This window comes from Triticum aestivum, chromosome 4B (genome assembly GCF_018294505.1).
Source record: "Triticum aestivum cultivar Chinese Spring chromosome 4B, IWGSC CS RefSeq v2.1, whole genome shotgun sequence".
Classification (NCBI taxonomy): domain Eukaryota; kingdom Viridiplantae; phylum Streptophyta; class Magnoliopsida; order Poales; family Poaceae; genus Triticum; species Triticum aestivum.
Genome location: NC_057804.1, coordinates 465,005,126 through 465,029,650, shown reverse-complemented (window position 1 = coordinate 465,029,650; position 24,525 = coordinate 465,005,126). Strand labels below are relative to the sequence as shown.

The 24,525-nt window shown below is 49.0% G+C and overlaps 1 protein-coding gene across 1 annotated transcript; it reads right to left on the bottom strand.

The window, feature by feature from the left end:
* Nucleotides 1–22,820: 22,820 nt before the first annotated feature.
* Nucleotides 22,821–24,525, bottom strand: LOC123092737 (uncharacterized). The gene has a single exon (XM_044514556.1). It carries the CDS (start codon nucleotides 23,987–23,989, stop codon nucleotides 23,000–23,002), a length of 990 nt encoding a protein of 329 aa, XP_044370491.1. The 5' UTR covers nucleotides 23,990–24,525; the 3' UTR covers nucleotides 22,821–22,999.

The window sequence follows — 24,525 nt, the reverse complement described above, 5'->3', positions numbered from 1 at the left end:
CTAAACCATCTGGTTTATATAGACACCGGAGGGGGCTAGGGTTACATCAGGTCGGTTACAGAGAAGGGAATCTACATATCTGAATCGCCAAGCTTGCCTTCCACGCAAAGGAGAGTCCCACCCGGACACGGGACAAAGTCTTCTATCTTGTATCTTCATAGCCCAACAGTTCGGCCAATGTATATAGTCCAGCTGTCCGAGGGCCCCTTAATTTAGGACTCCCTCAGTAGCCCCCGAACCAGGCTTCAATGACGATGAGTCTGGCGTGCAGATTGTCTTCGGCATTGCAAGGCGGGTTCCTTCTCTGAATTCTTCAAAGTACCTGTTGAAGAGAGCTGTGACCGGCTCCTCATTTAATGCTATGCTTCATCGACTTATGTTCCTTAATAGTCTCAGCTTCCACGCGTCGAGCGAATACAAGAAGTCGGGGCATTTTTACACTTGCCACCCTAACCATGTAAGTAAATCGTCTATTTAAAGAGAAGAGGATCTTCAGATCCAATCCACACCATCTTCCCTAAGCAAGGCATCATCAGAGCGCACCCGCAAAAAACCATTCCAACATGGCCAGCGCTCACAGTTCCTCCTCCTGCCCCCTCAGCACCAAGCCGGGTGATTGGGAGAAGTGTACCGTATCCCATGGTCAATTGGTGAAGTTGCAAACCCAGGGGTTTCTCCCACCTGCGTATCTAGTCCCCGTCCGAGTCGGATTGGCTTCCTTTGACGGCGGGGAGCAAGCAGAGAATTTTCCCAACCCATCAAGGGGGAGCGAGTATGCCATGTCCCTTACTTGCTAAGGGGCGTCGGATTTCCAATCCATCCATTCCTCTGTGGGCTTCTGGAGTACTATGGCCTCCAGATGCACAACTTCACTCCTGCCTCCATCCTGCACATTGCAGGTTACGTCGCCCTTTGCGAGCTATTTCTGGGTTGTGAAGCTCATTTTCAGCTATGGAAGAAGTTGTTTTGCCCCATCCCTCATAATCAAGAGGGATCAATATTCCAAGTGGGCGGAGACGAGATATGGCGAATCGCCGGGACCGGATACATATCCAATACATCGAAGAAGGCGTCCGAAGAATGGCCTTCCTAGTGGGCTTACATTGAGGATGTCTCCCTTCCCGACCCAATTCGGATGGGTCTTCCTGAGTTTACAAGCCCTCCACTAAAGAAACGCCTCAACTGGCATCCCCGGAGCCGCAAGGAGGAAGATAGCAGGGAGGTCCTTCAACTGATGACCAAGATAAGAACACTTGCCCAATCCGGATTATCAATAATCGAGGTTGTGCCCATATGCATAATGCAGGGGGTTCAGCCACTCCAGTATCGAGGGCGTCCCATGTGGCACTTCAATGGAGAAGACGACGCCACCGGTTGTCGTCGCAAAGGTCCGGACTCCACCACCGCTTTGGTGAAAATACTGTCTGGTTTATACGAAGGGGAAAAAGAGGAGTTCATCCGCATTAAGCCACGGGACGGATTTTCCATGTACAACCCTCCTAGCTGGGTGAGTTTCTATCCATTACTCCATTCTATTCATTCCCTGAGTCCTTTTTCATGAACTCTCAATCCGTCCATTCATAGCAGGAATGGCGGAAAATAACCAGGGAGATCCACAGCCCGGCACCACAGCCAGAGGACCATAACCAGGCCCTCGACTCCGGATTTGAAGAAGTTACGGATATATTCGTGGAGCTCGGGGAAGAGGTGTTTTACCAGGCGAGCTATGACGGCACAGAAGTGGCCATCATTGCCGACTATCCTAGCCTCCTCCCTACATCACATGTAAGTAAACAGGAGACTTATCTTCCGAAAAGGATTCACTCTTTCTGCCTTACCCACCGCACAATCATTATGCTCTAAAGGGAAGACGATCGGCAAGCCATGCTGAACCTGAGGCGACTCACCAACAAGGGGCGCCCATGCCGGGTAGGCCTTCAAAAAGAAAGGCGAGCAAAAACATGGCCGAGCCATCATCCAAGAGGTATGGTTTTAAACATGCTCCATGGTTGTCATCTTAAAGTATGACACTATCTATTGTGTCCTAGCAGAAAGAACATCCACCAGACTACGTCCGGGGGTCCTGCTGGCCGTGCCTCCACTAGTCGGATTCCAGACCCAGCCTCGAGGACGGAGGTTAACACGGAAGTGACACCAGACTATCCTCGTACAGAGGATTCGGGTAGAATATCCGCTACAAAGTTTGAAGTGGAGAGCGCCATGAATCATCGGCGCCGGCGGGCCGCACTCCGCGACCCTGGTTTTTCAGAAGAGGCTTTCAACGCCTTCAACTCGGGTGATGCGTACATCCGAGCTGCTGAAGGTGGGCTTGCTAGAGCCACAGACCAATATTTGAAAGATATAAAGGTAAGTAAGAACTGATAATTATATATACCAGTAGCCCCTGAGACTTGAAATAGTTGGTACAACTGATTTAAGGATCATTGAATGAATAGGTTCTAACAGAGAAGAATAACCTATTGTCTCAAGAGCTGGAGAAGTGTCAAACCTAGCTAAGGGCTGCAACTACCAAACTAGAGGAATCCAAGAAGGTCTCAACTGGTAATGTGTCGCTCTATCGAGAAAAGGCATAATCATATGTACCAGCGTTGTTGACATGGTTGCGGATCTGACAACAAATTCCGCAAATAATCCTGGAGCGAATCCGGAAATCCTAAAAGAGGACGAACAAAGAGCTCAAAGACAGCTAGACGCTGGCGAGCGTATACTTACATGGGTCAGGCACGAGAAAAACGATCTCCAAGATGCCAATACCCGGCTGGGCGACGAATTGAAAGATGTTCAGGCCTAGCTGGCTGACTCCGTGAAGGAAAATAAAAGGCTTCAACGCGGCATTTTTAGTATGTGCTCAAACAAACTTTTATATAGTTCGGCGAAGAAATGGACTAACAGAGTTATGTCTGTAGGTATGCTGACGGGTCGTCCCGAAGAGGAGATGCCCGGATCCTCAGGCGATCTGCTACAAGAGCTTTCGCAACTGCACGAGCAAGTTTGGCAGGTGATGCAGAGTGTGGCCAAGGCCTTGTGGCCATCCGCCTCCCTACCAGGAAGTATGGAGGAGCTTGTACAGCTATTCAAGGGAGCGCGGCGGCGGTTCCGACTATGGAAGATATCAGCCTGTCGAGAAGGTGCGAGGGAGGCTTGGGTCATGGTGAAAACACGGTATACCAAGCTCGATCCGAATCATATGGCCCGGGTCGGACCTGTAGGGTCAGATGGGAAAGAAATTCCAGTTAGTCTGGTATACGACCAGGTAGAATTAGCGGCCAAGTATTCCCAACAGGACTATAAGCTAGACAACCTATTGGATGGCATAGAAGAGGAAGTTTTTAAGTAAATGACTATGTACTTCAAAGGAAAAGTTTGTCCCTAGCCGGATTGTAAATCATTTGTCATGGCAGACCTTTTCGCTTCGGCCTCCGGACCCAATAGTCCGGAGTGTTCCCGAATACCCGCTCAGTAATATAAAACCGAGGTACGCAAGGAAACCAGGCATAGGGGTCATAGTTGCTTGAACAGACAAGTACCCAACTAGCTATGTTATATTACATCGATAGTAAGAAACATCTTCCAGAGAGAATAGTTCCGTTAAGGGTTCCTTTCGCTAGGTGTGCATGCATTAACATGCATGTCCGATCTGTGATTAAAAAATCGCAATATATTTGACATCTGGGGGTTCATAGTGTTATAAATAAGACACGTCTTTAGTCCACCGACCGAATATTACCTTAAGAACGCTAGCTTTCGGCTTCACCCAGTTTGAGGTACACATCTAGAGTACCCAGCAGTAACAATCGCAGAGGTGCTCCCTTTATGCCCTAGCTGAACTAACGGGAATGTAGGGCATAAGCACAGGAGCGAGGCAACCCAGCTTGGTCAAAACTTAAGTCATATCGATGCATATAATGGCGGAGAAAAGGCACACATGGAAAAAGGACACATATGCGATGAGTTTTATGCTCGAAAATTGATTGCAATAAGCTTCTGTATAAGAAGCCCTCATGTATAATGATCGCACATACTTGAAGATTAGTACATCGCGAGTGTGTGGTCCAGCCACACTAAAGCTTTAGAGCTACGAAAGAAAGAGCAAAAAGAGAGCTAAAAAATAAATAGAATAAAACTAAGGGAAGGAGATGGACAAAGAGTTCGGCACTAGGCGTAGAATCTTCGGAGTCTGGCCGCGTTCCATGGGTTCGGCTCGAGTCGATTATCTAATGCATCATGCAGGCGGTACGCTCCTCCGGTGAGAACTTTGACAATAATGAAGGGACCCTCCCACTTGGGCTTGAGCTTGTCCTTTTTCTTCTCTGGTAGGCGTAGAACGAGTTCGCCAATATTATAAGTCTTGGCCCGTACTTCTCTGCTTTGGTACCTGCGAGCATGTTGTTGATAAAATGCGGAACGAGCTTTTGTGACGTCGCGCTCCTCTTCCAGGGCATCTAAACTATCCTGCCGATCAAGCTCAGCTTCTCTCTCTTCATACATACGCACTCGAGGTGAGTCATGAGTAATATCGCAGGGCAACACGGCCTCTGCGCCGTACACCATGAAGAAGGGTGTATATCCGGTAGTGCGATTCGGCGTGGTCCGCAGCCCCCAGAGTACGAAGTCAAGCTCCTCGACCCAGTGCGTGTCTGATTCTTTTAAGGATCGCACTAGTCTAGGTTTAATGCCGCTCATAATAAGACAATTGGCTCGTTCGACTTGACCGTTTGCTTGAGGGTGATAGATGGAGGCGTAATCGAGCTTAATGCCCATGTTGCCGCACCAAGTTTTCACCTCATTGGCTATGAAATTGGAGCCGTTATTGGTGATGATGCTGTGGGGGACACCATAACGGTGCACAACACCCGATATGAAGTCTATCACTGGTCCGAATTCGGTCGTTTTAACTGGTTTGGCCTCTATCCATTTGGTGAATTTATCTACCATGATCAACGGGTATTTTTTTTCTTATGGCTTCCTCCTTTAAGGGGTCCAACCATATCGAGCCCCCAGACTGTAAAAGGCCATGTTATGGGGATTGTTTGGAGCATAGTGGGTGGCATATGGCTTTGGTTGGTGGAAAGCTGGCATCCGACGCAATGTTGGACAAGGTCCTGTGCGTCTGCTCGGGTCGTCGGCCAGTAAAAACCTGTACGGAAGGCCTTGCTTACAAGGGACCGAGCTGCGGCCTGGTGACCGCCGAGTCCAGCATGAATTTCAGCCAAGATCTGCCACCCCTCCTCCTCAGAGATACATCTTTGAAGTACTCCGGTACTGCTTTTCTTGTAAAGCTCTCCCTCATGGACTTTGTAGGCTTTACAGCGTCGTACAATGCAGCGTGCCTTGTTTTGATCCTCGGGAAGTTCTTGCCTATTAAGATAGGCCAAGAAGGGTTCGGTCCATGGGGCGATAACGGCCATGATGAGATGGGCCGAAGGTGTTATTTCGATGGCGGAGCCTCCGATGATGTCAGTGTGTTTGGAATCTAGGGTTGTGGTCGGATCCGGACTGGTGTTGCCGGTCTCCCCTTGCCACACCATGGATGGCTTCAAAAGCCTTTCTAGAAAGATGCTAGGTGGGTCAGGGTCGCTCTTAGCACGGGGGCAAGGACATCAGCCGCTTGATTGTTTTCTCGAACCACATGATGAAATTCAAGCCCCTCGAATCGAGCTAACATTTTAAGGACGACGTTTTGATAAGCCCCCATTTTCGGATCCTTGGCATCGAAGTCTCCATTTATTTGAGATATTTCGAGGTTTGAATCCCGATGTACTTCCAGGCATTGGATGCCCATGAAGACAGCCATCCGAAGATCGTGCAATGGAGCCTCGTATTCGGATGCATTGTTGGAGTCTGTATATAATATTTGCAGTACATACTGGACTGTATCTCTAGTGGGGGATGTTAGGACCACACCGGCTCCCAGACCTGCCAGCATTTTAGAGCCGTCGAAGTGCATGATCCAATTGGAGTATGCACCATACTCTTTAGGGAGTTCGGCTTCTGTCCATTCGGCGACGAAGTCCGCCAGTACTTGCGATTTAATGGCTCACCATGGTTTATATGTAATGTCGAACGAGAGGAGCTCGATGGCCCACTTAGCAATCCAGCCTGTAGCATCGTGGTTGTTTATTATGTCATTGAGTGGTACTTTGGAGGCCACCGTGATTGAACACTCTTGAAAGTAGTGTCATAGTTCCCGGGATGCCATGAAGACCGCGTATGCTATTTTTTGATAATGAGGATACCGGAATTTTCATGGTGTGAGGACGGTAGATACCTAGTATACCGACTTTTGGAGCGAAAATTTGTGTTCGTCCTCCTCTTGTTCAACGACAAGCACCGCACTCACAACTTGGTTCATTGCTGCTATGTATAATAGCATGGGTTCGCCAACGTTCAGCGCGGCCAGGATAGGGTTACTTGCTAAAAGAGCCTTTATTTCTTCTAGTCCGGCCGTTGTCACGTCCGTCCACTTGAAGTGTTCGGTTCATCGAAGAAGGCGATAAAGTAGCAATGCCTTTTCTCCTAATCTGGAGATAAAGCGGCTTAAAGCTACCACGCATCCAGTTAATTTCTAGATTTGTTTAAGATCTGTTGGGGTAGCCAACTGTGACAAAGCTTGGATTTTAGCTGGGTTTGCTTCAATTCCTCTATTGGAAACAATGAAGCCCAGCAGTTTTCCGGCGGGAACGCCAAAAACACATTTTTCTGGATTGAGCTTAATGTCATATGTTCTGAGATTATCGAATGTGAGCCTCAGATCATCTATTAAAGACTCGACGTGTCTGGTCTTGATGACCATCTCGTCCACGTATGCTTCAACTGTTTTGTCGATTTGTTTCTCCAGGCATGTTTGAATCATGCATTGGTAGGTGGCACCGGTGTTTTTGAGCCCGAAAGGCATGGTGTTGAAGCAGAAAGGCCCATATGGGTTAATGAATGTCCTTGCGGCTTGATCGGACTCCGTCATCTTGATTTGATGGTATCCGGAGTATGCATCGAGGAAACACAACGAGTCGTGTTCTGTAGTAGCATCGATAATCTGATCAATGCGGGGGAGAGGGAAGGGATCCTTAGGGCAAGCCTTGTTGAGGGCTTTGAAATCGACACATAGGCACCAGGATTTATCCTTCTTTGGTACCATCACCAGGTTTGCTAGCCAATCCGGGTGTTTTATTTCTCTAATGAATCTGGCTTCGAGTAACTTGGCTAGTTCCTCTCCCATAGCTTGTCGTTTGGGTTCTGAAAAGGGCCTTAGTGTCTGCTTGACCGGCTTATATCCCTTCAGTATGTTGAGGCTGTGTTCGGCCAGCCCGCATGGGATTCCTGGCATGTCAGAAGGGTGCCAGGTGAAGATATCCCAGTTCTCGCGTAGAAACGCCCGCAGTGCGGTGTCGATTGTGGGGTTCGGCTGTGCCCCAATGGATGCTGTTTTTGTGGAGTCCGTTGGGTGGACTTGGAATTTGACTATTTCGTCCGCTGGTTTAAAGGAGGTGGGCTTGGATCGTTTATCGAGTATCACATCGTCCCTATCCACTGTGGAGCGTAATGTAGTTAATTCTTCGGCCGCGAGGGCTTTGGATAATGCCTCGAGGGCCAGGGCGGCGGTTTTGTTTTCGGCGCAGAGTGCTATGTCCGGATCGCTGGCAAGAGTGATGATTCCATTGGGTCCGGGCATCTTGAGCTTCATGTACCCGTAATGGGGTATAGCTTGGAAGCTTGCGAATGTGTCCCGCCCTAATAGGGCGTGGTATCCACTATTGAATGGGGCCACTTGAAATGTTATTTCTTCGGACCTATAATGCTCCGACGTGCCGAATACCACATCGAGTGTGATTTTTCCCGCACATCGTGCCTCTTGACTAGGAATAATTGCCCGGAAGGTCGTGTTGCTTTGCTCAATGCGACTCCTGTCTATTTCCATTTTGTTGAGAGTTTCCTCATAAATGAGGTTTAGTCCGCTGCCGCCGTCCATGAGCACTTTGGTAAGCCGAAAGCCGTCCATGATTGGACTAAGGACCAAAGCGGCTGGTGCCCGGACTGTTCTGAATTGCGGTTCATCACTAGCATTGAAAGTTATAGTCGTGTCATTCCAGGGGTGTATTGTTGCAATGTGGCAGACTTCAGCAAGGCCGCGGAGTGCTCTCTTGCACCTGTTATTTGAGGTGAAAGTCTCGAAGACTGTCAACACTATGTTGTTGTTGTTTTCTGTGGGATGATGCTCTGCGATGTTGTTGATGAGGAGATCCTCTCCGCTCTTGGCCACCTGCCGAAGTATCCAACATGCTCTAAGGTCGTGTGTTGGTACGGTATCCGGTGTGGTGTGTATTTTGCATGGCCTATTGAGCCATCCCTCCAACACGGTTCCGCGCCCTGTAGTTGGCTTTGATTTCTTCGTGATTGGATCGGGCGACCTACAAGGGTATACCCTTTTTTCGGGTGAGGGGTTTAGTGAGAGCCAGTGGATCCCAAAAGGTCGCCTGAGTTTTCCAGGCGCTTTCCATCACGCAATACTTCTATAATATGGTCGCCAAGTCAGTGGAGTGTGATATGTGATGGCGACTTATGGCATTGAGAATTCCCTTGTACGTGCAATTTTTGCAGAATAATGAGATTGCGTCTTCATCGCGATAGTCCTTAACCTTGTTCATTACAAGGAGGAATCTGGCCCAAAAGTGATGTACTATCTCTTGGGATTGTTGTATGATGTGGGAAAGATCACTTGTATCTAGGTGAGTGGGTGGATTTAAGTCTGAACCCTGACCCGGTCTGGGACCCAGAACTTGAGGGGCTTTCGAGCTTAATAGTTCGGGTTTCGGGATGTCAACCAATTTTTCTGGCCCACAGTCCGATTCTAAGTTCAGAGCTTGGGGCGTGTCTTCCCACGAGCGCGTATCCGGATCAGTGAGCTTGGTGATCCGGACATATTTTATCCTTAATATAGGGGAAGAGTTGTTGCATTACTCCTCCACCACCACTATCTGATGGGTGATCGGTGGAGAGTTAATCTCTCTCTGATCGGGTTTAAGCCCAATCCGATCGTAGTCCATAGCGACTCACAAGGCGGCGATGCGATCCAGGAGCTCGTTCAAGGACGATAACTTCGTCGGATCCATCTGCTCGACGTATTCCGAGCTGACGTGGAGACGATTATCGATGACCCGAGAAGTCATCGTCGCCCCGATGGCCGAATGTGCGGTCATAACGAAGCCGCCCAGCCGGAGGGTTTGGCTTGAGTCCAGGGTTCCCCCGGAGGTGATTTGTCCTTGATAGCAAGGCGAGCCATCAAACCTATTTTCGATGTCATAGTGGAACTCTCAATGAAAGCACCAATGTCGGTGTCAAAACCGGTGGATCTCGGGTAGGGGGTCCCGAACTGTGTGTCTAAGGCTAATGGTAACAGGAGGCAGGGGACACGATGTTTACCCAGGTTCGGGCCTTCTCTATGGAGGTAATACCCTACTTCCTGCTTGATTGATCTTGATGATATTAGTATTACAAGAGTTGACCTACCACGAGATTCGTAGAGGCTAACCCTAGAAGCTAGCCTATGATTATGATTGTTGTTTTCCTACGGACTAAACCCTCCAGTTTATATAGACACCGGAGGGGGCTAGGGTTACATTAGGTCGGTTACAAAGAAGGGAATCTACATATCCGAATCGTCAAGCTTGCCTTCCACGCAAAGGAGAGTCACACCCGGACACGGGACGAAGTCTTCTATCTTGTATCTTCATAGCTCAACAGTCCAGCCAATGTATATAGTTCGGCTGTCCGAGGACCCCTTAATCCAGGACTCCCTCAGCGACCACAAGTTTAGAAGCCTAACCCAAGGTTGCCAAGGCTTCCAGGTGCTGCTACATCGCCAGGATCATTCAGTGTAAACAGCTTCAGGGCACACAATACATTCTTTGACAGTGCCAAGAACCCATACACGAAGCCAAAGATCTCTTCCGATCGCTTTTGGAGCCATCAACAGCGCAGCTACTACTCTTGTATCCTCTACAACCAAGGGCGCATCTTTCCCCACATGTGTCTTGACTGTGAAGTTGTTGTTGGGCTACCCTGCCTTGAAGAAGCTCTTATCTGCTTTCGGGATGCTGGTCTTTTGTAATTTGTCACTGCCAAAGAGCACTGGAATGAAGAGCTTCTGCTGCAGTTCTATGCTGCTCTTCACATTTGTGGCTACAACAGGGATCCGAATACATGGATCCTCGAGTGGATGACAGGAGATGTGCACCATGAATCCAAAGCTCAAGACATCATCGAGCTTACCTCCTGCCCACTCTAGGTGAATTGTATGAGCCTGGTTGTCAGCGTCACAAAGAAGAACTGCAGAGCATTTTTCAGAGGCCTGAACCCAATATGAGTCAGATGCTCAGCATGATGAAGCCATTGCCTCAAGATGAAGAATATCCCAAGGAATTATTCGTCAAGGACCTCGAGTACTTGCCCCACATAGTCTATCATATACTGAGGCGTACTCTATGGCCAATTAAGGGACATTCTTCTAAAGACAAACTTGAAGGAACAATGAAGACTTTGGTGTTTTATATTGTCAATGTCATCAGATTCATCTCCCGGGATTTCTTCATCAGACAACTTGCTGCATTTGGGATTGATCTATTTGGCTTAAAGTTCTATGATCCATGGGTAATGCGCCTAATCAAACTCCATTCTTCTGTCAATTATCAGCTTTCAGCATGCAACCATCTTGTCTTTCTGCCTGAGGTTGATCTGACAGTTGAAGCCATCTACCCCGAGCCTGCCAAGGAGCCTCTATGTCGTCAAAATATTGATCACCAAAGCTTCTCACAACCAATAGAAGGAGTTCATGTCCCCAATGCTACTACTACTGCTTATCCTCTGGATGGCAATGTGCGTATGCCTCATTGTGCAAATACTGAAGCCACTGCCAGTACGATTGCTCAAAGGTCTCGTAAGCATTCTCATGTACTCAATGACCGAGAGCTGCTTGTGGCCTTACATCAGAAGCAGGATAAGCACCACGACTGGCTGAAGCGTCAGATGCAGAGTCTCTTGGTGGATGTCAATCGCATACGAAACCTGGCCACCAAGAACTCATTTGTTGCTCATGAAACCTCTCAGTGGTCCTGGAAGTCCCTCACCTTACTATGTCCTGAAGACGTTCTTCGCGAAGATGGCTTCACCGAGGGCTTCAAGTTTGATTCTAGGCCTCCACAAACTGCAAGCTGGCGCCGCACTCCCTCACTTGAAGATTTTGAATATTCATCTTTGACTGCAACTGTTGTTGCAGATGTCATCGATGAAGAAGATGACACCACTTCACCGACCATGGCTACACTGCATTAGGCCCTTCTGCACCACCAAACTCCAATGTCGACCCTGCTCTAGCTTCTACTCCTTCATGGAACACGTAGATGTTCTATATCTTCAAACCTTTTTGGTCATTACTGACAAAAGGGGGAGAAGCATATGAGTTGATAGTCTTCAAGCGGGTCCATATGGGTGGTTGCTTAATTTTTGCTAAGTACTTACAACTCTCGTTGTGAAAACTTTTGGCTTTTGAGTTGTAACACTTAAACTTGATGGTCGTCTGCTACTTTTACAGCCACTTTGTGATGCGATGATAAATCCCGCATGAAGTCATTCTGCAGACGTCCATTTTCCATTATGCATATCATTATCTTCATTATCTTCGTATATGCATGATGCATTGTCTTCACACTTTGAAGATGGCCTCCACAAAGCAAAACCTGCCATGTGCATTTGCATTCAAAAGCAAATCATTTATACGCACATCTTCAGGGGGAGCCTCATTATATGTATGAAGACAATATTCACAATACTGAACTTTCACATACTTTTATCCCCGTTGAAAACTTCAACCAGTTTGTCATCAATCACCAAAAAGGGGGAGATTGTAAGTGCATCTAGTGCCACCCCTAGTTGGTTTTGGAGTATTGACGACAAACTTGGTTGAGGGACTAATGTGTTTGTGAGAATTGCAGGATAACACAGGTAGTAGTCCCATATTGATTTGGTTTACCTACCAGAGATGACCCCTAAAAATGTGTGAAGACATTGAAGACAATGGTGGTCTGTGAAGATATTCACAATGAAGACTATGACATGAGAAGACATCGCATGAAGACTATGGAGTGTGAAGACATATTTGTTTCGTAGTTTCCTTTTCTTCTTTGTTGAGTCATAGGAATCACCGTACTGTTAAGTGGGGTCCAAGTGAACAAAGTCAGAGTGACTGAGGTGATTCTCAACCAAATCATATGTCTTCGAGCGAAGACAATGAGAGCAAATCTTATCCAGAGTTGGATGAGTCAGCTTTACTTGTAGCCCAAGTCAAGCTGCCGCATGTGTTTGAAATCTGACCGTTGGACATATGTCAGTTCCTTAGTGACCCAGGATCATTTTGGACAAATCAGGTCGGATTGCATCCTGGCTATAAATAGCCCACCCCCTACGCCATAAATTGGTGGCTGCTCAGAGTTAGTATACGGCTTTTGTCATTTGAGAGCAACCCACCTTCGAAGCCTTTGAGAGAGTAATCCTTGCGAGGACAAAGCCCAAAACACCTAGAGCCAAAGAGTGTTAGGCATCACTGAAGTCTTTCTGTCTGCGGAAGACTTATTACACTTGAGGATTGTGAATCCTCCAGCAGGTTAGGCGTTGCGTTCTGAGCATCCGAGAGTCATTGTGGATTGCCGGTGAACGAAGTCTGTAAAGGTTTAGAAGTCTCCCTTGAAGACTTACCAGAGTGATTGGGCGATGATCAAGTGTTCTTAGCTCAAGGGGAATAAGGTGAAGACGCGGTCTTCTGAGTTGAAGCTCAGCCTCCCTAACCAAACGTACAGTTGTCACAACAACTAGAACTGGTCCAACAAATCCCTGTCCTCTTCGAGCAACTGGTTCCATCTTTCACCTCTCTTTACTTACAGTTTTTCTTCGTGAAGTCATTGCCATTTGTCTGATCTGATTGACTTCACTGAGTGAAGATTGTTTACTGTTTGGCTTCATACTATCTTCCATCCTGATCTTTACTACCTAGCTGCTGATAGTCTTCGTGCTTTCACTTAATTGCTTACTTGACTATGGCTTGTCTAGTGTAGTCTACCTTCCGCTGCATATCAATAGGTTCATTTTTATTGTTTGTCTTCAAAGCATTCGTGTTTTGAAGACTTTGATAAAATTCTCCTATTCACCCCCCCCCCCCTCTAGTCGAATACTAGCACTTTCAGGATGGAAGAGGGGAGTGGAGGATTTTTGTCGTGGAAACAAATGTGCCAGCTACAAAAACGCGGGCTCTGCCTTAGTTTTGGGTGGACTTGGATGTCGGAGTCCTACATGGCTCGTGTCCGGACTCCCGCAACCCCCCCCCCCCCCTCATTTCGTTCCGGTTTGCGTGAAAATTATGGTCTGGGCTGCTCGATGGGCCGATGGGGTCGTCGTTGAATGACCCGCGGGATCTGGACAACTGTGTCCAGATGGATACAGGCGGCATGGGTTTGGTGTTGGTGTATCAATTCAAGGCATGGCTTCATTAGGGCACGTACAACGGGGCGCTAGGGATCCTAATCCCGGTCATTTCGCTTGTTGAGTGAATTTTTCCTGGCGCCTGATAGCTAGCGCTGCGAAGTCTGGCAGCGGGCGTTCTAGTTGAAGTGAGGCTGATTTTAGGTGAGAGACTAAGTGCCTCAAGCGTCTCAACGTTGGAAACTGAGGCTCTTACAGAAATAAACTAGACCTTTTTTAGGCACCAATACTTATTTATACAGGGTAAACGCTTAATTAGACATCTCTCATGTAGAAATAGGCACCGGTGTTAAAAAAAAGTTTATTTTTCTAAGCGCCTCTCTAAGCACCTAGCATTGTACAAAGCCGGCACAATGCAAGGTGCTTAGGGGAGGTGCTTAGGCCTTCTACAATGCTAGATACAAACCAGACTTTTCTTAGGCACCGGCGAGTTCTTCAAAAAAACCCGGTTTGTTTTTCTAATCATCTCCCTAAACATCTAGCATTGTACAAGTCCTTATGTAAGCGGTAGACAGTGATTTTTAAAATTTTAATCCTTAATCACCTATATAAGCGCCTATGCAATGGAGATAGCCATTTGGAGTCTCGGAAGAGGAGGGATTCGGAGCAGTTGAGCAGTACTGCTGCATCATCGTCGTACCCAGTAGGCACTAGGCAGTACCCACCGTCGGCTCCGCGAGCTACAGGAGTTCCGTCGATGTCGCAGTTGGCACGTTCGTTGGTTGTCCCCTGCTGCATGCGCTGCTTTGCGTACCATCCGTCAGCTCGAAACGTCCTCGCTGCCAGACTGGTATAATCTACAGTAGTAGTACAAAAAACATTACATGCACAGAAAAACAGGGACTGAGTTTTTCATACCGGCGTATAAATAAATAAGCTCTCGTTGACCAGGCAGCAAAATGTAGATAGCATCGCCTCTCCGTCTCCATGCTACGGCCGACCGTCGTCGTCGTCGTCCGTCTACCGCGCGCGAAGAGCCGGTCAAAACGCGCTTCCCAAATATCAATATGCGCGCGCGGGCGTCTTAATTCGATCTGCGGTAGTAGGAGCAACAAGGTTATGTGTACGCATGCGGCCAGCCAGCAACAGCGACAGAAAAGGCAAAGAACTGGTGGATAGACAGTACGTGCGTCATTCATAAACTATCTATGGCGTACACGCAGGTCAGAGACAGTGACAGGCTCCGCTGTGGCTCTGCACATTCTTATTGCATTCACGTGCGGTGCAATGGACCGGTCCCTCAGCCGACCGAAGCTCGCCACCGGCACCAATCCAAGTCCGATCGGCCTCCGTCCAAACCTACTCCTAGTAGGATTGCTGAATGGAGTTACGGATGCCCGTAAGCCAGCCAGGCATGGATCCTTTCTCTTTCGAAAAGAGGCGTTTTATTGCTTAAAAGGTTTAGAGCATCTCCAACAGCCGCGCTTCGCGCCGCGCGTAAAAAAGTAGTTTGTCGCGCGCCATTCGGCTAGTTTTGCGCGGCTGCCAGCGCTGGCTCCAACAGCCGCGCTAAAATACAACTCGCGCGCCGTTTCAGCAGCGCGCGATTCGCCGGAGCAGTGCATATATGGCATTTTGGACACAAAATGAATTTGAAACATTGAAAATGCAATGAATATGACATATAAAATTTCACACAAACAAGTTGATGAATAAAAGTTCATGCCCACAAGTTCATCCAACCAAGTTCAAAATGCAAACCAAGTTCAAGACACAAACGAAAGACACATTAATCCTCTTCCTCGTCTTCGTCCTCATCTTCCGAAGACGATTCTTCCGCCTTCGAAGATGAATCTTTCTCCCTCTCCTCATCACGCACCGCATCACGTGAAGCTCCGACGGTGTTGGCAAGATCTTCAACGACATCTTCATGGGAATGTGTGTGAGGAGGCACATCGAAAGACATTCCGCCCATGGCGGCCGGAGGTGCACCCATGCCTCCCATGAGAGAAGCAAAACTCATGCCTCCCATGACGGCCATAGCGTCGGGGGGTGCTCCAAAGCCACCCATACCTTCCATGAAAACAAAGCAAGTTAGCACTTCAAACACCAACAACAAGTATGATGAACATGTATGAAATGCCACTTACTCTATCGTCCTCATTTGTGCCACTTGGGTTCAACTTGTCAACCGCCTTTTGACAGGCCGCCCACCTTTGACAATCCGAGTTGATTGTCGACCACCGGGACCGAAGTGATCTCTCGGAGCAGTCAATTCCACTCACGTTGCGAACATCAAAGTGTTCTTCCATCCGCCCCCAATAAGCATCTCTACTTTGATCACCTCCAACGGATGGATCCCTCGACACTTGCAACCAAGTATTGCATAGTAAGATGTCATCGGCGTTGGTGTAATTGCCCGCTCTTCCTTTCGGCGCGTCAACAATGCCCTCACCATCCTCGTCCACCTCAAACTCATGGTTTTCAAAATGCATGTCATTGGTTTGAGACCAATGTGAATTGTTGGAGCCAACACCCATAGTTGACATGTATGCATGATCGTTGACACTACAAAATATATAGAACAATGCAAATAAGCTATCTATATGGATGCATTCAAAAAATAACAAGAAAAGAAAAGTTGAAAAAATATTCTACCTTTGAGGCATATCGTCAAACACGTTGTGCGCGTCGGCGGCCGGCTCAACGAGTGAGCTCGCCGGCGCTTCGGTAGCCGCCGCGCCCTCAAACGCCCTGCAAACTTCTTTTCCCTTGCCTTCGAGCTGCCGGAGCCGTCCGTCGCCTTGTTCTTCTTCGCGGATGTCTTGCCCTTCTTCGGCCGCACCGCATTGGGGAGCTTTGAGAGGGGGGGGGCGGCGGCGGCACAAGACGGCGCCGGCGCGACGCCATCCGTCGCCGTGGTCATCCGCGGTGGCAAGAAGAGGCTGCGCGCGAGGCCGATGCTCGGCGGAGCTCCGACGGTGGCGAGGCCGACGCTCCCCGCGCTAGGGTTTCCGACGGCGGGGGCGGCGGGGGAGGGGCCGCGGCTGTAGGATGGGGTGAGCGGGGTGCCGGCGTGTGTGTCCATGGGTGCAGTTCGTCGGCGCCAGCACCCGCGGGGCGTAGGAGGCGGGGAGGAGAGAGTGCGGCGCGAGCGCTCGAGTGTGCCGCGCGCGGAAGCGGGCGCCCCAAATACACCGCGCGAGATAGCGAATCCGACCGCGCGCGCGGTTACTGCGCGCCCGCTGGAGCCACCCGCCGGGTTGCGCGCGCTAAAATGGCCAAATTTGCGGCGTGGCGCTTGTTTAGCGCGGATGTTGGAGATGCTCTTAAGTATTACATCCAGCCTCTGCATAACTAAGATGCACACAACCAAATAAAGTCCTCTAGCATGAACAAAAATAAAAAAAGCAAAATACAAAGAAACATGTAGAGTCTGTATAACACCTAAAGCGAAAGTGAGCCAATCATACGATCATGCTGCCACCCATGTTGGGTAAAAGTATCCCTCGCCGTATCCTCCAATCGTGTACACACCTCCATAAACATGTCTCGATTTTCCAGGCGTTGTAGAGAGGACCATAAACGAAGAGTCCTGGTACATCTGTACATAACTTGCATCAGAGAAGTACTTTTATCATTAAAAATCTTATCATTTCTACATAGACAAAGCGACCAGATAACGGCAAACGCTCTCACCCTAAGAAGAGTTCTAAACATGTGATCAATCCCATGTAACCAATTGTCAAATACATTAGCAACACTATAGGAAGGATACAAGCCAGAAACTATCTAGATGACTGACCATATAGAACAAGCCAATTTGCATTGGAAGAACAAATATTTTATTATCTCGTCATGGTGACAAAAGACACATTGCGAACTTCCGTGCTAATTTCTCTTAATAAGGTTATCTTTAGTAAGAATGACTTCGCGACGAAGATACTACGCAAAGATTTTATTCTTAAGAGGTATCTTCATCTTCCAGATCTTCTTGTTATTATCAACTAACACATCAGACTAGATTAACGCTCTATACCCACTGAGAATTGTCCATTCCCATGTAGGTTCCATCAAAATATATCAGACCCATGTGACAATTGCACCATGGACAATCGCTGGAGCGGGATGTACCATGATTGGAGTCTGGATCCAATTAAATCTCTTTTGAATGTCACATTTGGTGGAAATGATTGCATTACCGTGGCGATAGTACCATCCTTGTGACGTACAATGTTGTATAGAGCCGAATATTGTTCCCGGAGTGTGGTATTTCCTAGCCATTTGTCCTCCCAGAATCTAATTTTTGAGCTGTCCTTAATCGAGAAGGATCCATAAGAGAAGAAATATTTCTTCGTGGCCATTAGACCCGCCCAAAAGTGATAATCCCTAGGCTTCCAATATACTTGGGATATTGCCTTGGAACCCACATATTTCCTCCTCATGAGGGTTTGCCATACACCATCTTCGGTCAGTAATCTAAACAACCATTTGCTAAGGAGGATCCTATTCTTAACCTCAAGGTCATGAATGCCCAACCCGCCTTGGTCTTTGGGACGGCAAACCACACTCCATTTAGCTAGTCGATATTTTTTCCTCTCGCTATCTCCTTACCAAAAGAATCTTGATCGGAAATAATCTAGTCTATATAAAACTCCTTTTGGCAACTGGAAGAAGGAGATCATATATAGTACCATGTTACTCAGTACTAAATTTATGAGGACCAATCTTCCACCAGGAGACATCATTTTACCTTTCCAACTGCTAAGTCTTTTTTGCAGTCTCTCCCCGACGTGTTTCCATTCAGTATTTGTGAGTCTTCGATACTCTATCGGTATCCCCAAATGTGTGATTGGAAACTGGCCCAACCCGCATCCGAGCAGATCAGCGTACAGGTGGGCCTCATCTTGAGCCTCGCCAAAACAAAACAACTTACTTTTATAAAAATTGATCTTAAGACCCGACAGTTGCTCAAATGCTGATAAAATTAATTTCATATGTCTCGCTTGATCCTTTCTTTTTTTTCGGGATAAAGGGAGTTTTTATTGCAAGGTAATAGTGTTATAATCAAGAGGCCACAACTCCTCAATACAAGGTGGAGCCGACTGTAACCACACAGCTGTGGTTCTCTCTAATCGGCTATAAGTGGCCAAACGATCTGCGACACAATTCTGACTACGGTGAATTTTCTGTGGTAAAAACTCCCTATTACTCATCAACTCCTTAATCTCAAGCACCAACTGCCCATAAGATGACTTCAGCAGACCATTGTTAGACAAGATCGATAGTGCTTCTGCGGAATCTAACTGAACGATCACCGGAAGTGACGTATTCTGTATAGCCAGCACCATGCCCTGCATGAGGGCGTGTATTTCCGCTTCCAGAGAGTCGTTGCAGTGAAAGATATAGCGATCGGCTGAAAAAATGATCTTGCCTTCCTCGTCACGTAGAATCATGCCAGCAGCCGCTGATCCATCGGAGGCCAAAAAGGACCCGTCGACGGACAAGGCTGTATAGCCCGGCTGTGGTGCTGGCCATGGCCTGTTCGGGGGCTTCACTTTGACTAGCGAGCCTGTGCACTCGGCAGACACTGTCATCTTCCCTTTGATTATTTCCTCCGTGTTATACCGGCCTGCAAGTTTGATAGACCTGTAGTAGCTGTCGAGGAACTCCACCGTGACCTCCATTGGTGGGATTTCCTTGCCATGTGTTTGATCTGTCCGCAGTTGCCAGATTCGCCAGATTAACATAATCACCATATCCCGGACCTCATCTGTGCAGTTAGCCAGCACATGCAGCACCCAATCCTTGCCATTGTCAATGAGAATTTCATCTGAGGGAAGAGGCCACCTAGTTCTCATATTCAGCCAAATCATGCGCACATTATTGCATGTGACTAACGCATGAAAAGACCCCTCCTCTTCCACTCCACATAAGGGACAAGTCGAGCGCGTGGATATATGCCTTAGGTTTTTACATTGCGCTGTTGGCAAGGCACCTGCAACTACCTTCCAAGCTGTGATCTTCATCTTCTGAGGTACCGACGATTTCCATACACCATTCCAAATAGATCTCGTACCACTTGGTGCAGAACAGGACGCTCCCCCCGCAAACGCTATGTTATGATCAACTGTGGCAAGTCTATAAGCACTCCTGACCAAAAATTGGTCGTTCTTCTCTGGGAACCACGAAACGAAATCAGAGCGTTGCCTTGGGGATGTCCTTATTTTCACAATATAATCGATGTCCATGGGCCAAAAAATTTCTCTCAATCGATCCATCCGCCATGCACCGTTGTCATCTAGGAACTCTGACACACGGTTAAGCCGGGATGTGCGTTTAGGAGTGATAGGGCGGAATGAGGTTGCTCTTGGAATCCAAGGGTCACGCCAAGTACGGATGAGCGCCCCATCCCCCACTCGCCAAATAACCCCCTTCTTCAGGAGGTCCAGCCCATACGAAATCCCTTTCCACACTGCAGATCCATTGTTAGAGAACACCGAGTCCAGTAAATTACCAGCCGGGAAGTATTTCGCCTTTAGAAGCCTAGCACATAAACTGTCTGGCATATCTATAAGGCGCCATGCTTGTTTTGCGAGTAGGGCTTGGTTAAAACCCCGCATATCCCTGAAGCCCATGCCTCCCATAGATTTGGGTAGACGCATTTTGTCCCAACTCAGCCATGCCATTTTACGCTTCCCCTTATCAACTCCCCACCAGTACTGACGCATCATGCGGGTTAGCTCATCACAAATCGATGCTAGGAGTTTGAAAACACTCATGACATAAGCTGGAATAGCTTGAGCAACTGATTTGATTAAAATCTCCTTGTTACCTGATGACATATATTGCTCACTCCAGTCGATTAACCTCTTCCTCAATCTTTCCTGGATAGTTTCAAAATTACCCTTATGCATTCTTCCCTCCGGCACAGGGAGGCCTAGATACTTAGGCTCAAAGACCTCCTGTGTAATTTCCAGAACACCCTTAATATTGGTGGCAACTGTGGGCGAGCAATGATCTGAAAAAAGGATGAAACACTTTGAAGGATTTATTAGTTGGCCAGTAGCCACCGCATAAGTGTTCAACAAACCTTTAACCAAATTTGCCTGTTGTTCAGACGCTTGAAAAAACAAGAGTGAATCATCCGCAAATAAAAGATGGGATATTTCCAGAGCACCTCTACAAATATTCACCCCTTTCAAACCATCCTCTTCCATAGATTTACTGATCAGCCTTGAAAAAGCATCCGCCACAAAAAGGAAGAGAAAGGGGGATAACGGATCACCTTGCCGGAGACCCCGGGACGGGGTAAAAGAGTCCAGTAGCTTGCCATTGAATTTCACCGAGTATTTAGCAGATGATACACACGCCATCACATGAGAGACCCAGAACTGGGGAAAACCCCATTTGAGAAGAGCCCTCTCAAGAAAGTCCCAATCAACTCGGTCATATGCCTTCGAAAGGTCAAGTTTGTAGGCACACAAAGCCGGTGAATTTTCCTTAACAGATTGTATATGATGGATACATTCGAAGGCAATAATCGAGTTATCCGTAATAAGCTTGATCCTTTCTTGATTGCCTGAAAATTTGAAGAATGTGAGAAACTCCAAAATCGCCCATGTGAGCATTATGCACCTCCCACTTGGAGTACTTTATAAGACAGATTGATCAACGCCCAACAGCTGAGAGCTTTAGGTGCACATGCCGAAAAGCGGCATGCATGCCGATGGGGCGGGGGTTGGAAGACAAGGAAATGACACGCACGAGAGCACGAGCCGTCCCGCGCGCTGCACGACTGGATTGGACGGACCTGGCCCCGGAAAGTGACGGGATGTGTTGTGTTATCCTTCCTTAAGCTTGCTTGCTTCCAACGCACGAAAAAACCATTATGTTGATTTGTACAACAAACTTAGACCAAGGACCCATTCCCGGTTGCTGGTGGTCCGCTCCGATCGCCCCTACCAAATCATATCCTCCGGAGTCCAGACCAGAGGAAGGAAGCATGGCCGCATCTGCATGCAACTGACCTTTTCTTTCCAGCAATCGCACGATCATGATTTTTTGAAACGCAGTCCCTTAGAGCCCGATTCATTAAAAAAGGTCGAAGAGAGGTGCCCAGTTAATTAACGAAAAACCGGGCGAAAACCGTCAACATGCCCGCAAAAACAAGGCACGCAGGGCGACCTGGCAACCCACACAAGAACGCACACACGCCGTCGAAGAGAAAACCACGAACAAGCATCGTGGCCTGCGTCGGTCGATGCCAAACAGTCCACCGCACACGCCGACGACCAGGCAGCTCCGACTCTGTCGACGAACATTGTAGGGGGAAAGCGCTGGGCCTGCGTCGAGCCGGCACCGGAGCCGACCACCCGTCTCGTGTCATCGTTGCCGCGGAAGCACCTCCTCTGCAGCTCCGACTTCAGGAAGACAAATGAGGCCCGGCAACCCCTCGAACACGCCGGATGAGACCGACTACCAAAGCTCAGCAGCCGCCCAACTTCGCTCGAAGCCGTCATCGTTGCCACACTAGAAGTCGCGCAACATCCACATTGTCGGACAGACAGCCGCCGACCGCAATGTCGCGAGTGACCGCAATGTCGCACGATGATGATGAGAGTGAAAGGAACTTGTTCAAGAAAGAAGGCCAAGATTCGAAGAAATGGAGTATATGCAACCAAGTCAAACACTTTGTTTCATAGAGACTATATGCATAGGGCCACATACTATGTGACAAGGAGTATACATTTACTGTCATTTTTTCAGTCAATGAGCTATTTTTTCTCTCACGAGCCATGACCAATTCTTTGTTAAACTGCAGTCCTCGGTGACTCCGCGGCCGGGTGCGGCAAAATTTGGGTTCATTCCCAACTGGGTGAGACACCAGGTGAATGCTCCAACCACTTGCTCTCAAACCAAACAAGGATTATTAACTGATGATGACAACAGAGAGAACTCAAGTGGAACAACTGTCAGATATCGCAGGAAGCCTCCAAGAACTGGCTTCCAGAAGCCGCCAGCGGTTAGGTCATCGCCCGATCACCATGACAAAGGCCCCTGAACAAGCCAACAAGCGACATTGTTGTTGCTGGTTTGTACTCTTCGCTTTTCTGAACCCGGCCCCATCTGCCAAATGCTCACACTATTAACTCCGGCCGACGATCCACCGTCGATGCACTAATGCATGCGGCGAAGTTGAAATTACCACCAACTAAAGTGCAGTACAGCCTTTTCTTTCCTGATTCGGAAAAAAAAATGCAATGTGACCGACAGAAAGATATGGAAAATGTTGGGCAGATTTCTGAAGATTCATCGACAGAAAAACAGAGGAATGGCTTCAGGGGGAAATTTTGCAGAATTCTTTTGCCTGCCCATTGTGTCATGCACTGTAAATTTGTACATCAAAATTAACAAACAAAGGGTGAACTAAGAAATGGAGGAGGAGGAGTTTCTTTCTCTTAATTTCTTCTTTTTTTTCTCTACAGACGGACGGAAGAAGATTTTACGGTGATCAGACGACGGTGTGGCAGAGGCTCGATTTCCACTGCGACTGCCGCGACTCCACGCACGCCAAGAATCTGTACACCTTGCCGAAGACGCAGAGGAAGACGAGGCCGGCCACCAGGCTGTAGGCCGCCACCCCGACGGCGCCGCCCTCGGCCGCCACCCAGCCGACGAGGTACACCGCGTCGGCCGCCACGAACACCCACCCGACGCCCTCCAGCGCCGACCGCGTCCACGCGCTCAGCCGCTCCTCGCCGTAAATCCGGCACACCATCCTGGAGCACAGCGCGAAGATGATGGCCAGCGCCGTCTTGGACAGGCCCCGGTACCGCATCGCCGTGCCGCCCACCACCAGCGGCTCCATGCGGCAGAGGCACGACGCGCACTCCCCGGAGAAGCGCGACCACCGGAGCGCCTCCAGCCCCGTGTAGTAGGGCAGCACCACGGCGTCCAGGTAGAGGCTGGCGTGCAGCACGCCGGACACCGTGGAGGCCTCCAGCACCGCGTACCGGATGTCGCCGTCGGCCTCGTTCCGGAACGCCAGCGCCGACGCCTGCAGCAGCAGCAGCAATGCCGGGCCGAGCTGCGCGAGCGGGAACACGGCGTTGACGCGCTGCCCCTTGGCCAGCGCCAGCAGCACCAGCGGGAGCAGGAACGGGCCCGAGGGGACCAGGTACTTCCTCTTGACGCCCCTCACGCCGGCCGCGCCGCTGCGAACGAGGTCGAGCACGGCGAAGGCCAGCGCGGCGACGAAGCAGTAGGCGGCGAAGGCGGCGACGAGCGCGCCGACGGCGGAGTGGTAGTCGCCGGGGTAGGAGCTGTCGCAGTAGTAGTGGTAGGGGCAGGTGACGAAGTCCGTGGTCTCCTCCAGCTGCCACCGCGTGCACTTGAGTATCTGCCTCGTCACCGCGTCGCCGCCCAGCTGCTGCAGCCGCGGCGTCCACGCCGACCGGCCGGCGCCTCCGAGGAGCGGCGAGAGCATCTGATCATACGACATGGCGTCCGCGGCAAGCTAGCTAGCAGGCCGGCTCCACTCCTCTCTCGTCGTCCGTCCCCCGGCCGACGCCGACGCAGCTCCTGCTCCTTGGTCCTCGACTTGTTGTCCTGTTAGCCAATACGCATTCCCGCATTTGGCGGCCTAATGATGGCTTGCTTTCAGAGGCAGCTCCTCGCCCTCTTCCTCCTCCTCTTACACCCCTTTTCTCCCCCCTTTGGATGGATGGATGGATGGATGGATGGATGCTGGTGTGCTGGAGTTGTTGCTTGTAGAAGAAAGGAGGGAGTTGGAGCTTGGAAAAATTCGGATAGGGAAGGTTTAACTGGAGGCTCCGAGGGAACTTGCCATGCTTGCCCCTGATCTGAAACTTTGAAACAGCACGCACCTCGCCATTATTAAATGATATCAGCTTGTCAAGATAGAGAGATATTGGCTGCTGATATCATTAGCAGAGGCTTTTGTGGCGGGGGCGTTTGGGTCATGTGGCGGTGATGGTTTGCTGTCATGGTGGTTGGGTCGGGGGAGAAGACAGAAGA

What these genes read in the sequence shown, in the direction of transcription:
- LOC123092737 (XM_044514556.1), bottom strand. Translation starts at nt 23,989, where the DNA reads ATGTCGTATGATCAGATGCTCTCGCCGCTCCTCGGAGGCGCCGGCCGG.